Source organism: Mandrillus leucophaeus, unplaced genomic scaffold (genome assembly GCF_000951045.1).
Source record: "Mandrillus leucophaeus isolate KB7577 unplaced genomic scaffold, Mleu.le_1.0 Scaffold518, whole genome shotgun sequence".
NCBI lineage: Eukaryota > Metazoa > Chordata > Mammalia > Primates > Cercopithecidae > Mandrillus > Mandrillus leucophaeus.
The window spans coordinates 1,997,330-2,011,396 of record NW_012105564.1 but is presented as its reverse complement, the minus strand read 5'-3'; the positions used below and the strand labels follow the sequence as shown (position 1 = coordinate 2,011,396).

At 43.3% G+C, this 14,067-nt stretch overlaps 1 protein-coding gene across 3 annotated transcripts in view; it reads left to right on the top strand.

The window, feature by feature from the left end:
- SPTBN1 (spectrin, beta, non-erythrocytic 1) overlaps positions 1 to 12,877 on the top strand; it is a 143,380-nt gene extending 130,503 nt beyond the window's left edge. For 2 of the 3 annotated variants that reach the window (XM_011996523.1, XM_011996522.1), the window contains 7 exons: positions 1,015 to 1,211; positions 2,322 to 2,434; positions 3,105 to 3,168; positions 7,618 to 7,856; positions 9,085 to 9,258; positions 10,790 to 10,832; positions 11,544 to 12,877. In XM_011996523.1, the coding sequence (XP_011851913.1) occupies positions 1,015 to 1,211; positions 2,322 to 2,434; positions 3,105 to 3,168; positions 7,618 to 7,856; positions 9,085 to 9,258; positions 10,790 to 10,832; positions 11,544 to 11,762 (1,049 nt within the window). In that variant the 3' untranslated portion in view covers positions 11,763 to 12,877. Of the gene's footprint in view, positions 1 to 1,014; positions 1,212 to 2,321; positions 2,435 to 3,104; positions 5,471 to 7,617; positions 7,857 to 9,084; positions 9,259 to 10,789; positions 10,833 to 11,543 lie in introns of those variants that run through there. The other variant, XM_011996524.1, reaches the window with a different exon arrangement.
- Positions 12,878 to 14,067: the final 1,190 nt, after the last annotated feature.

Here is a 14,067-nt window from a genome sequence, read left to right as displayed (position 1 = left end):
TTCATTCAGCTCAGCAAAACCCACATTGCACACTGAACCAGGCACCAGCTTGTATACCAGGGACACAGTGATGACATGCACAGTACCTGCCTTGAAAAGCCAACAAGTCCCTAGTGCAGAGGTGGCATCTTCTTCATGTAGTCATGTTGGGGGCTACTGAGGTGCTGAAAGCAGATAGCTAGCCAGCTCCTTGGGATGCCAACACTTCCCACAGTCCATTTTTTACCTCAGTGACCCCAGGCTTTGCTGCATGAAATGCAGTGAAAATCAGTGTTAACTGTAGCACAAAGCCCGGTTCTAACCTACCTTCTCATAACTATGGTGGAACTAATGTTCCCTCACAGGTGGAGGAACGGAATGAAACAGAGCGAAAGCCTTGGTCTCCACCATCTGTAGTGTTCCCATATCCTTCCCTCCCTCTAAACCCCCAAAATAAAATACTACTGCCCAAAAGAGGGCAAGTTAAGAATGCCTGCCCATCTGGCTAGGTGTAGATTGTGAATTCGTGCAGGTCTCTGAAGGCTTAGCTCATGAAGTGGGGCCGAGTGAACAGAGCGTTCACTGTAGACCTGCGCCGGGCAGTATGATAGCTGCTGTCCCACGTGTGGCTCTTGAGAACTTGAAATGTCTCAAATTGAGATGTGCAGTGAATGTGTGCCATTAAATGCACATCAGATTTAGATTTAGAAGGAAAAAAGATTGTAACAGATCTCAGTAGTTTTTTTCATATTGATTACATGTTATAATGATAATTTTATACATATTATGTGAAATACACTATCAAAGTTAATTTCACCTATTTATTTTTACTCTTTTTAATGTGGCTACTGGAAAAGTGAAAGTTGCATGTGTGGCTCACATTACATTTACATTGGACAGGGCTAATTTAGAGTAGATGATAGACTGGTTATGCAGGTAGCCATCACCAGAGGGCAGCAGTGCTAAGAGATAAGGCCATATGACTGCCCCATCACCTCCTGGTCAACATGTACTAACTCATGGTACCCTGTGCAGTTCTGGAGGTCCATCAGTTCTCAAGAGACGCCAGTGTGGCCGAGGCCTGGCTGCTTGGCCAGGAGCCGTACCTGTCCAGCCGAGAGATAGGCCAGAGTGTGGACGAGGTGGAGAAGCTCATCAAGCGCCACGAGGCATTTGAAAAGTCTGCAGCGACCTGGGATGAGAGGTTCTCTGCCCTGGAAAGGCTGACTACAGTAAGTGGCCACTGGGCCCTTTGCCTGTTGGTGCCATGGCAACTTTTTCTTCCTGCTTGCCTTTTAGACCAGGGAATTCACACGGTTGATCATTTTTGTTTTTTGTTTTTTGTTTTTTCAAGTAGTGAAGATCTTCTTAAAATGGGTGGCTCCTGTGGAGCAGGACCTAGGGAGAGGGTCAGGACTGTTACCTCCTCAGTCACATCCTGGGCACCTGCATTTATGATCCCTTATAATAGCTTCCTGCCTGGGGATTGATTGGTGGTGGTGGTGTTTTTCTCCAAATCTTTCATTCTCCCCTATCTCAAAAAAGTTTTGTTCTCGAGGTGGCATGGCCTCAAAATTTTCTTCAGTTTCAGAATTAGAATTCCCATCAAATAGAAGCTTAATCCTATTCTGTTGTTAAGTCCCCATTCCTGATCCTCTCTTCCGTCAACATAAAGGCCTTAGAATAGGATTTGTGCACTGGTGTTTCCTCTTCCAAGACTTTTGCTTTCCTGGTAGAAAGCTGATCCTTTGCAGTGTACAAAATGGTGTTTCTGATTTCCAGTTCTGGGCATTTAAAATGTACCTGCATACATTTGTGTTAAAACAGAGTACTTCTGGTGCATCCATATGACTCATGAAATGGCTTTGTTTCAGTTAGACTATTCTGTGGCTTTTTAATGTGTTGTTTGGGTTTTGGCTGAACGCAGATCCCCACCACAGCACAAGCGGCTTCCTTGAGAATTATTGCAGCTCTGTCCCTGGTGTTTGTCTGAGCTCTCCTGGGGAGTCCAGCATGAACCCTCAGGCTCAGGTACTTTCCTCCTCAGCAGAGTTGAGAGTTGCATAGTTAATTTAGAAATTAAACCCAAGCTCCCAGGGGTCCTACAAACAGCTCACAGGAATTTTGCCAGCCCATGGAATAGACCATTTCCTGTAGTTTTAGGTTGTAGCTGCAGTTCCTGTGAACCTAATTCCATTTGGCTCACAATGTTAGAGCGTCTTCTTGTCCAGTGTGGTCCAGTTTAGCAAACTAGACAGGAGGACTTCCTGGGTTCCTAGAACCTTTTTCGGCAAAGAGGCAGAGTTTGGGACTCTACCAAACATCGCTCTGTTTTCTCTTAGTTGGAGTTACTGGAAGTGCGCAGACAGCAAGAGGAAGAGGAGAGGAAGCGGCGGCCGCCTTCTCCCGAGCCGAGCACGAAGGTTTCAGAGGAAGCTGAGTCCCAGCAGCAGTGGTGAGTCCCAGCAGCTCCAGAGGCTGGGCCCTTAGTCTCGGTGGCCAATGAGGTTTATGGGGCATCTTTCTGAAGCCTTGCATTTCTAGGCCTAACCACATGCCCTGCCTACTCATTGCTTCTACAGACTGTTTAAAGTCTGTATAGTTACCCGAAATAATCTTGGAGGACACTGATCTGTCCACAGTCACATAGGTATGTAGGTGGCAGAAGTAGAATGTAGACAGTGCCCTTTCTCATCCTGTGTGCACACAAACAGTATGCTCAGAACTTCCATATGATTAAATGCATGGAGTGAACTGCCCAGATTTTAGGCCAGTGATTTTGTGGTGATGCTTTTTTTGAAAGTTCTAAGTAACTTCACACAGAGGGCAGCAATTATTCTCTATTTCCAAAGGGCTAATTATTTTGCTATGGTAAGAGCTCCATGACAACCGCTAATGCTGCCTTTATTTGGTGGGGCGGGGCATAGGGCATTCCTGTAGTCATATTTTCTTTCTAGAGTCTATTTAAAACACTTGGAAGTTTCAGATTTAAAAAGAATTACATTATGTGAAAGGGTTGCTTGTAATAAAATTGAGTGATGATGTTCTCCCACCCTTTCTTACTATTTCCTCTTTCTCCTCTTCTTCCTTTCCCTTCCTCCTCCTTTCCCGCCCTTCCCTAACAGGGATACTGCAAAAGGAGAACAAGTTTCCCAAAACGGTTTGCCGGCTGAACAGGGATCTCCACGGGTTAGTTACCGCTCTCAAACCTACCAAAACTACAAAAACTTTAATAGCAGACGGACAGCCAGTGACCAGCCATGGTCTGGACTGTGAAGTTCACTACCATTTGTCAAGAATCAGCCTTTCCAAATCCTCTGGGTTTTGACTTTTTGGCTTCCACTTCACCCAAAATGTTAAAATTTTTACTTAATTCATAGCCTTCCTTGGTTTCATATTTGTTTGCATTTAATTCATGTTTGAGTCTCTTAACTGATGGATGCCCAGCTGCCTTAAAGCACCATACTTATTTTTTGTTTATTTATTGTGAGCTTTTTACTTTATTAAGATTTTACAGCGAAACCCTTACATGAGTAATTGAAATGAAATTAAATGAGATTACAGCATAATGAAGAAGAAAACTAGAATCTAACAGGTATGACACATTCAGTTATTCTAACAGGACACAGTACTGTGCTATATGTAGCCCCCTTTCCAGATGTTATTAACCTGTAGTAGTTTACTATTAACTAGGAAGACTGGTGTATGAGGAGGGAGACATTCTATAATAAGATTAAAACCTAAAGTCAGCTGTGTAACATTCCATGAAAGATGCATTCATTCATTGAAGATGACAAAAAGGGAGTTGGATATATTCTGGAAGCTGTTATAATTGCAGGCACACAATCTCAAACGTTTTGAGACCCTTGGGTCATTTATTACTTTTTACAAACCAGTTCCTCTCTAACTTTTTTTCTGCCAATTCCTGAATTGAAAACTGTAGGCTTCCTTGCACAGATGTTGCAGCCAGCCTCAGGAGTAAAGTGCCCACTGACTGCTGCCGCCACCTCTGTCTTGCTCCCTGTCAGTGCTGCGGCACTTGGGACACAGCAGGTGACAGCGGTTCTAAGCATGTTTTAGAAGCCTGCCTCACAGACTTCCGTGCCTCTCCATTCAGCCGATGACTTCAGGGTGTCAAACTTTTAATTTTTCAAACAAATGGAACAGAAGCCATTGTGGTTCATCCTGATTACTTGAACGTTGCACTTGGTGGACCGTGCCTGGGAGCGCTCGCATGCCCCCTGGCTTCAGAAGTCATGTCAGTGTCTCTGTAGACAAACTCCACTCTACATCTTGGATTAGTCTTCTGATTCATTGTTCATTTCCTCAAGACTTTTTGTGGAATTATCTGATAAAGGAAGCTTTTCGGATGGTATCTGTCAGGACACCAGCATGAATTGAAAATGTTTTCACAAAAATCCTTTTCCTTAGAAATAAAAGCTGGTGACAGAGATGGTTTCCTAGTACCGATAAAAAGAAAACCAAATCCATATTATACATCAAAGCCTTGTGAGACATTCACTTTGCTCCTTTGCCATATTTAGATGTGTTAGTGGAATCAGAAACCTGTTTTGATATGTGTTCTCCATGAGTTAAGTCTGATTTGTCTTTTTATTTCATGATGCATGTCTTTTTTTTTCTTTTGTCAGGATAACGTCATATAGCATCTTGTTTGTTTTTCCTTATCTCTATGTACATATCTATCTACTTCTGACTGTAGATGGGTATATAGATAGATGCCAAGCTTCTTATGTTCTGGGGGTAGTGTGCATCATTATTGGGTCTCTGCCTTAAAACACATCAAAATTCATTTTAGAAAAAAAAACTGTCTTTGGTCATTAGGGAGCTCTAATGTGTGTTTCTGGCTCCAAATTACATTTTGTGTTTTATTGATCTATATGTATATATGTGATGTTTTCATATATATATGTGTGTGTTTAAATTTTGTATCACCAGGACTGATACCCAATTTGACACTTTTTGTATCTAGAAGACCCTCCAAAAAAGGAACCACATAAGCACACAAGAAAAGAGTGCTATGATGCTTTTAGCATTTGTTATCATGCCTATTTTTATCTAGATTTTTTAATGTAGCATGTCATAACAAAATTTTAATTACAATTGGATTGTATTAGAAGAAGAAAAAGTATTTTTATTGTTTTGAGTGATGATGCAGAGACTCAATGAACTTGAAAATAGCATTGCTTTGTGCACTTTGAAAACCAATCAGGTGTTTTCTGTGCTACTAGTTGTCACGTTGCATTTATGTTCACCTCCTGATTTAAGTATCTCGGGTGTGCCCAGCCACTAAAGCACTCTGGACTAATCGCTAAAGAGAAGCAACGTGGGGTGGGGTTGCAGGGGATGTGTTCACATGTACCCATCATTTGATCATAGCACTGTGATTGCTTTTGATGTGTGTCTCTGGTGGTGTGTTGTCTGTTGGCATGCTTAAAGCACATGTCCATTAAAATTCATTTTGTTCCTTTTATTTTCCTTGTTTTCTTGGTTAGTGATTCATTTGCATAAACATTAATGATCTCTGCATACTGGTTTGGGGTTTTCTCTTTCCTTCTAACTCTAAAGAAAAAATTTTTGCTGCAGAATTATCCTCAGAAGAGGCTTCCCTGGCCTTCATCTACCTTGCAGTCTGACCAAGTATGATAAATTTTAGCCGTTTTAAGGAAACATTTCTCTACCCAGGTCATTGCTGTCACTAGCAGCTTTCAAGTCAAACCTGCAGCACTAAATTTTTTTTTAACCTGGTTTCTCTACATACTAACCCCATGTCTCTCTGGACTCACACCTGGCTCAGGCCTTCCAGACCAAACTCATACTTCCTCCTCACCAGAAGTCTCCTGAAATCTCACTCTAGAGAAGATTTATCACCTTTAAAGTCCACTCACATTGTTCTGACTGAGGGTTTTGTTTTTTGGGTATTTCCCCTCCTGCAACTCTCCTTTAAAAGTGAAAAGAGAGAGAATGGTTTAAATAGTCTGTTGCTCATAAGCACGTATCTGCAGTCTGTCACTTGCAAGGCCTGGGTGATCACCATGCAGCACTCATGCACACACACACCCCCACATGTCTTTTTGTCCTAATAATCCATTTTCCACATTGCCATGAGGGTAAAGGGTTCCAATCAAAACCACCCTTAAACTGTATAGTTTCTAGTCGTCCCTCAGCCCTGATGCTAATTATGATAGCTTGCATAGACATAACTTAAACTTGTGATTCTCCCTCCTTCTAGAGCTTTTTTTAGCCCTTTTCCCCCCAAAAAATTAGTTTTGTTCAAAATCAAGCATTGGGCCCAGCCATTAAGTTAAGACCTAATAAATGAGAGATCCAGTTCCCAAGAGTTGATAGATCCAGGTGTTCACATGGTGGTGGCCAGTCTACCATTTATCCCGTCAAGGTTGTTACTGCTAATTTGGTGTCACTTTGGTCCTGGGCAGCAGTGGTGGGCGACGTATCTAATGAGCGTGCCATTGACTTCTCCATGTTTGTCTGTGTACGAGGGGTGCAGGTTGTCTGTAATCCACTAAAGTGTCAGCCACACCCAGCTTTAGTAACTCGCTAATCGCACACCCTGGGTGTATCAGCCAGGGGCTGCTACAGTTAATGGTACACAGTCGATGGTACACAGGCTGAAAATGATAATGAATCAAGACCCTACTACATTTCCAAAGCCGAAAAGCCATGAGGGTTACAATTTAAATGAGCTTGGGAAGGAACGCTCCCGAAGACGTCTCCAGCCTGAAGGGTCAGAGCCGCTGGAAGCCTGGCTGTCTCTGGGCTTTCTCGTCTCAGTGCAGCAAGGCACCGTGATCAACCAACCCGTGATGGGGAAGGCCCTGGTTCTGTCTTTGTTTGGGGGTAAATAGCTGTGTGGTGTTGAGTGACTGTGATTGGCTTTTCCAGCTCCTTTAACACAAACTACAACCCACTCACGATACAACTTCGGCAGATGTGGTCAAATTGATGTTTGTTGACTTGCCTCATTTCCTTCCAGCTCTTAAGTTCCAAAGTCTAACTGGGATGGTAGATGTGAAATGCATGATTGTCGTCCTAATTTCTGCATGTGTTTATGACAATGTGTTGAGGGGAGGGGGAGGAGAGCCAGAGAACATTTTCAGGAACCAAGGTCTTTCCTTGTCTTACTCTGGGGGAATGCCATGTAGCTCTGATAGAGTTGTCTATCGGTCTGTTTGTGAATGCCCTTTCGCTTAAACTTCCAGCCCTTCTGGTGGCATCCTTGATCGTAAGGTGGCTGCTGTATAACGTCCACTCTCTTTCATATTTAATATGTGTGATTGTTACTGTTGTCTTTTTGTTTTAAAGTAACCATAAGAGGAGATGATCTGAGTTATATTTATTGATCAGAGGAATAGAGTGCAGTAAAACTCATACTGGCATTTCGCTTTTCTTATTTCCCTGTAAACGGGCGGGTATTAATCCATTCCCACCTTCTAATGTCCTTGGTGTCCAGCTGGCTTTGTGGGTGTGCAATGGTTTTACTGTACTGCCTCGATCTCTGCCAGGCATTTATACACAGCCACATGTGCGAGTCAGGTAGAGCGTATGTGGTCACCCCCATGGCTCATGGAGTTAGCTGAATGGCCTCTCCGCTGTCCCTAGATGGCAGAAACGGTGGATACAAGCGAAATGGTCAACGGCGCTACAGAACAAAGAACGAGCTCTAAAGAGTCCAGCCCCATCCCCTCCCCGACCTCTGATCGCAAAGCCAAGACTGCCCTCCCAGCCCAGAGTGCGGCCACCTTACCAGCCAGAACCCAGGAGACGCCTTCGGCCCAGATGGAAGGTTTCCTCAATCGGAAACACGAGTGGGAGGCCCACAATAAGAAAGCCTCAAGCAGGTAACAACAGCAGAGCCTGCCACAGTAAGATGGGAAGTCAGCCTATGAAGGGATAAAGTGGGCCACTCTTGAATTGGAAGAGAAGTATGTGCTCATGTAGTTTTATTCCTTTAGTAGCTTCCTGGACATTGCATTCTTCTTGGGCTGACGCTGGAAAGCAGGAGTAGAATGCTGGTTATTCACTGAGAGAAGGAAGAGTTGAGTTTGGATGGGAGTAGCTAGACGGGGCTTTAGTAGTTTGTCTGGAGAAGGAATTTGCTAGGTTGAGACTGAAGAGTCTTCTTTACCTTAAGTGAATGATTTCATTTAGGAATCCTTGTGGGTTTTTTGTAAAAAGCCATTCACCATTTCCCCTGCCCTGATCTCCATATCAACCTTTATATATATATTCATTGTCTCTCAACAGCCCCAATTTTTTTATTTAACAGATGGGGAACCAGAGGCTCTGAGCGGTTAATAAAGCTCACTTTCTGTGGAAACCTAGTAAATGGCAAAGCTGGAATAGGAAACGGCAAAGCCTCTGTGCTTAACTAGTAAACCCAACCACCTGGGACCACCATGTCTTATTGTGCAGTTTGTTTGCTGTGCAAGGCGATCAGAATATCTAAGAACTGCCATTCGCATTGAGAGCAACATAGGGATTTATATATTAATACGTGCTGGTGTAATACAGGCCGGTGTTCTGTTAAAATTAGTATATTAGGGCAGTTTGCCATACCATAGGGGAAAAGCCACTTTATTCTAATTCACCCAAAGGTACCGTAAGTGCTGATGGCTCTGGGTCTGTCTCTCTGTCAAGTTGCCAAGTCACATAAGTAATAAACCTGCAGCTGGAGGAGCTGCTGCTGGAGGACAGGCATGTTTCAGACAAGGAGCATGGCCTGTAACCCATGACCATAAGAGGGCGCTACAGCAGAGGGTACTAAACATCAATCAAAGTGAGCTCAGAGTACAAGAGAGTAACTTGCTTTTCTCCAAAGTAAAAGAGAAGACGTAGCCCTCAAACACCTGCCCTGTGCCCTGTCCCCGAACTCTCCAAGGAGAAATTTTTTCTGTTGTTTGGTGTTAGCAGAATTTAGGAAGGGCTTGTAATAAGGAAGGTTGAGGGTTGGGCGGGATCACACTGTGTTGTGTGAGGATCATTTTCATGTTAATGAAATGTTTAGTTCTTCAAGGGGAATGTGGTAGAGCCTTTATCTCCCCTGCCCTTTTTTTTTAAACTGCTCAGGTCCTGGCACAATGTTTATTGTGTCATAAATAACCAAGAAATGGGTTTCTACAAAGATGCAAAGACTGCTGCTTCTGGAATTCCCTACCACAGCGAGGTCCCTGTGAGTTTGAAAGAAGCTGTCTGCGAAGTGGCCCTTGATTACAAAAAGAAGAAACACGTATTCAAGCTAAGGTGAGAGTCGCCATGCTTCAGGGCTGCCAGAGTGGGTTTGCATTTACTTCCACTCTGAAGGTTGGTTTTCTTAGACAGCTGCTGTGATTAGTTTGTTCTCTCTTCTGCCATTTTAAATCCCCAATAAAGTGAAAAACCAGTTTGGCACATGTCTCAGGCTGAATTCTTTGGCAACTGTGGCCAGCCACCAGCTTCCCTGTGGTTAACAGTACAGCTGAGCATTGAAGGATAAGGAGCTTTTGATTTTATAACCAGGCACTTACTGTTCCCTAAGACTTAAAGAGAGCTAGTCACATTTCACAGTTTAAGAGAGGCTTTGAAAAATAGTTTCCCCATTTTTTCAGCTTATCCCGACCCAGGAGATGCTATTCTTTGCTCATGAGTTATCTGGAGATGGGTCAAGTGAGTCATCCTGGAGCTGGATGGAGACAAACAGGAAATGTTTGGATGGGGCCTGGGACCCTGTCCTCCCCTGACTCTCCGAGTAGATGCTCCAGCTGTCTCAGAACCATCTAGTTCCAAATATCTCTACCCTGTAGGATACATGTATCTCCCTACAGAGTGGAGTTAATCTCAGAATTTCTCCTCACACTTGGAAGTAGGCAGAAAAATTATTTTATCTTTTAAAAATGTAAAAAATAAACATTTTAGTGGTTAGGATGCTTGTTTACTGATTTGCACTGTTGCTTTGGGATCTGAAAAGCTTTGGTCTTCATTTATTTGTATGTTTCATGCCAGTTGGACTAGGCCAAGGGCTGCAGAGAAGAGAGTGTCAAATGATTTGATTTATTGAGCTCTGCTGCTGCGCAGTACAGGCAGGCTCTTTGGGTCCTGGAACACTTTACATTTTGTAAGACAATGCACCGGCAGCTTGGCTCCTTGGCTGCTTTCCCCTTTGTACTCTCTTCATGCAGCTTCAGAGAACTGGGATATTAGTGAACGGCAGCTACCCTCTGCTACACAACAGTACCCTCTTACTCTCCGCAGCCACAGAGTGAACCTGTGACCCCTCCAAGCCTAGGGACCTCCCAGTGTCACACTAATAGGGCTTCTTAATTCTAAGACATACAGTAGAAGAAAAGTTGAAGAGACATTTTCTGTTTGCCTATTCTGAGACTCTGGAACATGTGAATGTAGGGGATACAAGCTCAGTAGCAGAATGTCAAAAGGGCTCGTTGTGTTCAAAAACTTTCTCCTGAATTCAGTTTAGACCAGTAAGTGATCAGGCATCCACAAGTGAGTTTTATCACAATAAAGCCAAATGTTATGTTTGGGGTTTTTTTAAATCCTTCCATTGGATTGAAGCACAGGCTCCCCGTGTGTATCACTGGTGCGATTTTATGGCTTCTTGATCTCCAGGGGTCCGTTGCTGGGCCTGGGCAGGTCCCCAGGCTTGTTGGTGACATATGCAGGTTGACGCTTCTGTTGTGACTCCTGTGGTCTGCTTCTGTCCTGTGTGGGATATGGGAGTTGGGGGATTTTTATTTCTCTGTAATTAAGTGGTGACTAACTTTCTTCCTTGAAATTACAGACTAAATGATGGCAATGAGTACCTCTTCCAAGCCAAAGACGATGTAAGTTTCTAAATGTTATTTCTCTCCAGTACTTAGGAGTTTGCAAGTGTTTGTGGGATGATGGGCTTTATTCAGAATGTTCTTCGCGTAAATGATGATCAGTGATGGTTTCTATCATTGGGCTCCAGTCACCAGCACTAGAAGGTGTTTAGTTCTGTCTCTAGAAGGCAGTGAATATGATCTCGCTGTCCCTTTGCCGAGGCAGGATCCCTTGAAGTCGATGGAGGGAATCTTTGCTCATCCCCTCCCAGGGATGAGGCACAGTGAGGTGGTCCCAGGACTGGTTGTGGATCATGATGGGACCCCCGCTGCACCCTGTGCCCGTAGCCAGCTGTTTAATGGGTGTGTACCTCACCTCAAGGAAAGAGAGGGTCCATTGATGGAAAAGTAATACCTATAGTGCCCTTAAATGTGAAAAAGCACCTTCTGGGGTGGGATCTGACCACCTCACAGATTGAGACCAGTCTTCCAGCTCTTACAAGTTTGTAGGGCCACTTACTAGGTGATGAGTAGAACTGAATTTTCATGAGAAGCTGAACCAGCTTCCCTCTCCTGTACTGATAAGGCAGAGGTGCATTTGGGGACAGTGCCCAGAAGTGACTCTGCTCACCCCTCAGTTGGCCAGGTATGCCATTCCCAAGCCTTGGCGCCAGAACCCCTCCCACCTAGCCCTCTTAGTTGAGTCTTACCTGTGTTCCTTCCTCTGTTCAGGAGGAAATGAACACATGGATCCAGGCCATCTCTTCGGCCATCTCCTCTGATAAACATGAGGTGTCTGCCAGCACCCAGAGCACGCCAGCATCCAGCCGGGCGCAGACCCTCCCCACCAGCGTCGTCACCATCACCAGCGAGTCCAGTCCCGGCAAGCGGGAAAAGGACAAAGAGAAAGACAAAGAGAAGCGGTTCAGCCTTTTTGGCAAAAAGAAATGAACTCCTTTCCTTCACCTCCTGCCCTTCTCTTACCTTTTCAGTGAAATTCCAGCATGCAAGCTCAGAACCAACACATTACTCTCTGTGCCTAATGTTCCTCAATGTGGTTGATTTTTTTTTTTTTTTTTTTTTTAATTTATAGAGCATTTCTGGGGGGTGGGGGAAACACACCTAAACACTTTATCTCCAAGTTACAAAAGTTTGAGGTGCAGAGGGAAGGCCAGATTTTTTTTAATGAAATTATATAGATTAGATCTCAGTATTTAAACTGTTCCTCAATTTTGTGAGGCTGTGTTGGAAATAACCCGCCTCTAGTGCTGTTGGTATGCAAGGCAGCGGTGCTTAATCAATATTTCCTGTGCTTACCAGAGACAAAATGTACCAATATCCTGACACCATTCTCTCTCCATTTACTTCCGGTGGTTACCCTGAGTCTTGACTATTAGAAGTGCCCAAGATGGGGCTAACCTTTATTAAACAGATCACATATTATGATCTTGCTGCAGCCACAGTGCAGCTCCACATTAACTCTACAGACCAAACCATTTGTATCTGGCATCACTTACTAACACATGACATGCGGCTTTTCTGCATCAACTGCTATGACGGTTAAGAATGTCAGTATACAAGAAGGAATAGAAAACTGATACTGTTTTAAATAATCTGTAATTTCAATTTTTTTTTTTTTTTTTGCTGAAATACATTATATTGTATGTTTGAGATAATTCTAGTACAAAGTATAATAAAACTAGATGTATAATAAACCCTTTAAATCATTGGTAAGTGTACAAGTGGTGGAACTGAAGCATTTACTGGACAAAGTAATGTTACTTTAATGGTTACTTGCTCGTGCGTTGCCACACTGTGTTATAATTTGCTTCATTTCCTTGCTATTTGATACATAGTGTGCATTTCTCTGTCACTGTAACTATTGTAATGACAAATTTTCATCTTACTGCACAATCAAAATGACATTGATAGGAATGAACTCCAGAGGCTGGGCCTGAACAGGGAGGTGGTCGCTCAGGCCTGGTGCTCAGTCGTACGACCTGTACCTCTCAACTTTTGCCCTATCTGTTAAATATATGCTATGTCATTAAATGCTTTTAAATCTAGCACGGTGACTAAGTGTTGTTCTTCCTCTGCTGCGTGTGCAAGCCCAGTAGGGAAACTGCAAAGGGAGAAATGACAAACAGGAAACATTTTATAACCAGTCTGGGCTCACTTTTGCATTTTTTATGCATGTCTGGTGCACAAGCTTTGGAAACTACAGCAAACAGTAATAAATCTGACTGTTTTGTAGTTACACATTCAGGCTTTATCTTTTATTTATGAAAAAGTTACCAGAGCACTTGTGAGATGTGAGCTTTGAGATAGGGGTTGGCAAATTTGTTCTGTAAAGGGACGGAGATAGTAAATATTTTAGGCTTTGTAGGCCATAACTGTCTCTGTTGCTCAACTCGGCTGTTGTGTAATACAAAGGCAGTAATTGACAGTATGTGAACGCCTGGGCTTGGCTGTGTTCCAGTAAAATTATTCAGGGACACAAATTTGAATTTCCTGTAACTTTCGCATGCCATATAATATTTTGATTTTTTTGTAAAGATTTCAAAATGTAAAGTCTACTTTATACAGATCAGACCAAAAAGGAAAAAAAAAGTAACAGGCAACAGATCAGGTCTGGCCCATGGGCCATAGTTTGTGACTTCAGCATAGAGTCGTGGGTTATTTACAAGTGACATACTTTTCCTGGGTTATCTGGATATGCTGACTCCATGCCGCTTGCATAAACTAGCAGCAATGGATGCTAGTATTATGGATGTCCAGTAAGTTATTCCACAAAGACCATGCCTAAGGTGGCATCAACCCTGGGCTCCACAGCTGAGTGTCATCAAAGCTTTCTCTTAACTCTCTTACCTCTAGGCAAACTGAGACCTCACCTTCTCCCCTGTTTCCCACGACAGTACTTCGCCCTTGCCATGCTCAGGGTTGGAATCAAGTTGTTCCATTCTCAACAGATCAAAATGTTTAGTTAAGGCAAAGTATCTTGGAAACAATTGTGATTGATTACAGTCTTGTACTCTTGACAAAGCTGTGCAGATGGCAAAAAGTTCACACCAGCAATCCTGGAATCCCATAAGAAATACATAGATGTTGAACATCGTGCACATAATTTCAACAGTTCGCAGATCTCTAGTTACGAATCTGGGCTTTCGTGGTATTTGCTCTCTCTTCTTGCACTTGATAAGGATCCACTGAGGCCTGAATGTGGAAGATGATGGGCAGCAAAAGGAGAAGAGTGTCA